The sequence below is a fragment of the Austrofundulus limnaeus genome, unplaced genomic scaffold, assembly GCF_001266775.1.
Source record: "Austrofundulus limnaeus strain Quisiro unplaced genomic scaffold, Austrofundulus_limnaeus-1.0 Scaffold127, whole genome shotgun sequence".
Taxonomy (NCBI): domain Eukaryota; kingdom Metazoa; phylum Chordata; class Actinopteri; order Cyprinodontiformes; family Rivulidae; genus Austrofundulus; species Austrofundulus limnaeus.
This window is the reverse complement of record NW_013952529.1, coordinates 523,103-525,179: the sequence shown is the minus strand read 5'-3', so window position 1 is coordinate 525,179 and position 2,077 is coordinate 523,103. Positions and strand designations below refer to the sequence as shown.

The window sequence follows — 2,077 nt, the reverse complement described above, 5'->3', positions numbered from 1 at the left end:
TCACCTCCTAATAAATGTCCTTACAGAAAATCTAACTGCTCATTTTAAATCAATACTTTGACTTTTAATACTTAACTACAACAAAAATCACATACTTTAACACTTTTACTCAAGTAATATTCCTAAAGGAGACTTTGGTAAAAGTTAAAGTCAGTTTTTGGTAAGATACTTGTACTTTTACTCAAGTATCACTTTGTGGTACTTTATACAACTCTGGGCTTTAGATTAACGAGGCGTGCTGAGGGTCACCTGACGGTGGGGACCGAGGTGCTCCTGTTCAGCTCAGGTTGGGGGTTGTAGGCGGGGGGAGGTGGGTACAGCGGCTCATCGTCCTCTGGACCTGATCACAAACACAAACAAATAAATGAGACGACAGGAGGAGCAAAGCTGAAAAACACGAACCTACCTTCTTTGTTGGGACCCTGATACCCGTGAATGTCCTCCAACCAGCCAGGAGGGGGCGCCGACGGTCCCTCCTCTGGTATGTTTGGGTCAAATGAGCCTGAAAGGACAAGCAGATGTTACCCCAAACTATGACACCTCCACCACCGTGCTTGGCAGTTGGAACGAGCTGCTGTGCATTGTGGGTAAACATCCAACCTGTAGTCTCTTTGAATCTAAAAACAAATCATGTTTTGTTCTTCTTGAAAAAAAAAAAGATGAGGAGTTTTTGTGTTTATTTGTCAGCAGAATAACAAATCTACAGAATGTTTCTCCCACAGAGCAGCAGCTCCGCCTCCTCCGGGTGTTTTCTGCAGCTGATTGGTGGATAAAAATACAAACGGAGTCCGGCTGTAAACAATACCTCAGGCTGTGGGTTAAAAATATCAGCGAGAAGGTGTTTCCCCCAAAAAAGATCAGCTCTGAGATGGATGGAGAGTCAGAACAACGTGAGGGAAGGAAGGCGGGAGATCCAGACTTCAACAGAAAATAAAAAGAGCCTGAGAACTGAACCCACCTGATTACAGAGACCAGAGACCAGGACTGGACAATACACCCAGAACCTCAGGACTCTCTGTGGCATTTCCTGATACACGCAGCACTGCCCCCCCCCCCCGGCCTGGATCCAGGAGGAGGCCTCAGGACTTCTGGTCCAGGCAGGAGATTGTGGTCTTCTACTGTGTGTTTGTCTGGCCCCTCACCCAGAACCAGAACCAGTAACCAGGTGAAACTGACCCGTAAGGTGAGGTTTCACGGAGGGGTTCATGGAGGCCGGATCTTCAGGGATCAGGAGAACTGTGATGATGGATGGATGGATGGATGGATGGATGGATGGATGGATGGATGGATGGATGGATGATGGATGGATGAATGGATGATGGATGGATGGTGGATGGATGATGGATGATGGTGGATGGATGATGGATGGATGATGGATGGATGAATGGATGGTGGATGGATGGATGATGGATGGATGGATGGTGGATGGATGGATGATGGATGGATGATTGATGGATGGATGATGGATGGATGGATGATGGATGGTGGATGGATGGATGATGGATGGATGGATGATGGATGGATGATGGATGGATGGATGGAAAATGGATGGGTGGATGGATGGATGGATGGATGATGGATGGATGGATGGAAGATGGATGGGTGGATGGATGGATGGATGGATGATGGATGGATGGATGATGGATGGATGGATGGAAGATGGATGGGTGGATGGATGGATGGATGATGGATGGATGGATGGTGGATGGATGGATGATGGATGGATGATTGATGGATGGATGATGGATGGATGGATGATGGATGGTGGATGGATGGATGATGGATGGATGGATGATGGATGGATGATGGATGGATGGATGGAAAATGGATGGGTGGATGGATGGATGGATGGATGATGGATGGATGGATGGAAGATGGATGGGTGGATGGATGGATGGATGATGGATGGATGGATGGATGGATGGTGGATGGATGGATGATGGATGGATGATTGATGGATGGATGATGGATGGATGGATGATGGATGGTGGATGGATGGATGATGGATGGATGGATGATGGATGGATGATGGATGGATGGATGGAAGATGGATGGGTGGATGGATGGATGGATGATG

The 2,077-nt window shown here is 47.4% G+C and overlaps 1 protein-coding gene across 2 annotated transcripts in view; it reads right to left on the bottom strand.

Moving 5' to 3' along the window:
- The window catches only part of LOC106522342 (protein SSUH2 homolog), a 9,828-nt gene that overhangs the window by 6,121 nt on the left and 1,630 nt on the right, over nt 1-2,077 (bottom strand). For both annotated transcript variants that reach the window (XM_014015321.1, XM_014015322.1), the window contains exons 2-3: nt 407-502; nt 250-340 (exon numbers count right to left, since the gene is read on the bottom strand). In XM_014015321.1, coding sequence (XP_013870775.1) covers nt 250-340; nt 407-502 — 187 coding nt within the window. The remainder of the gene's footprint in view (nt 1-249; nt 341-406; nt 503-2,077) is intronic.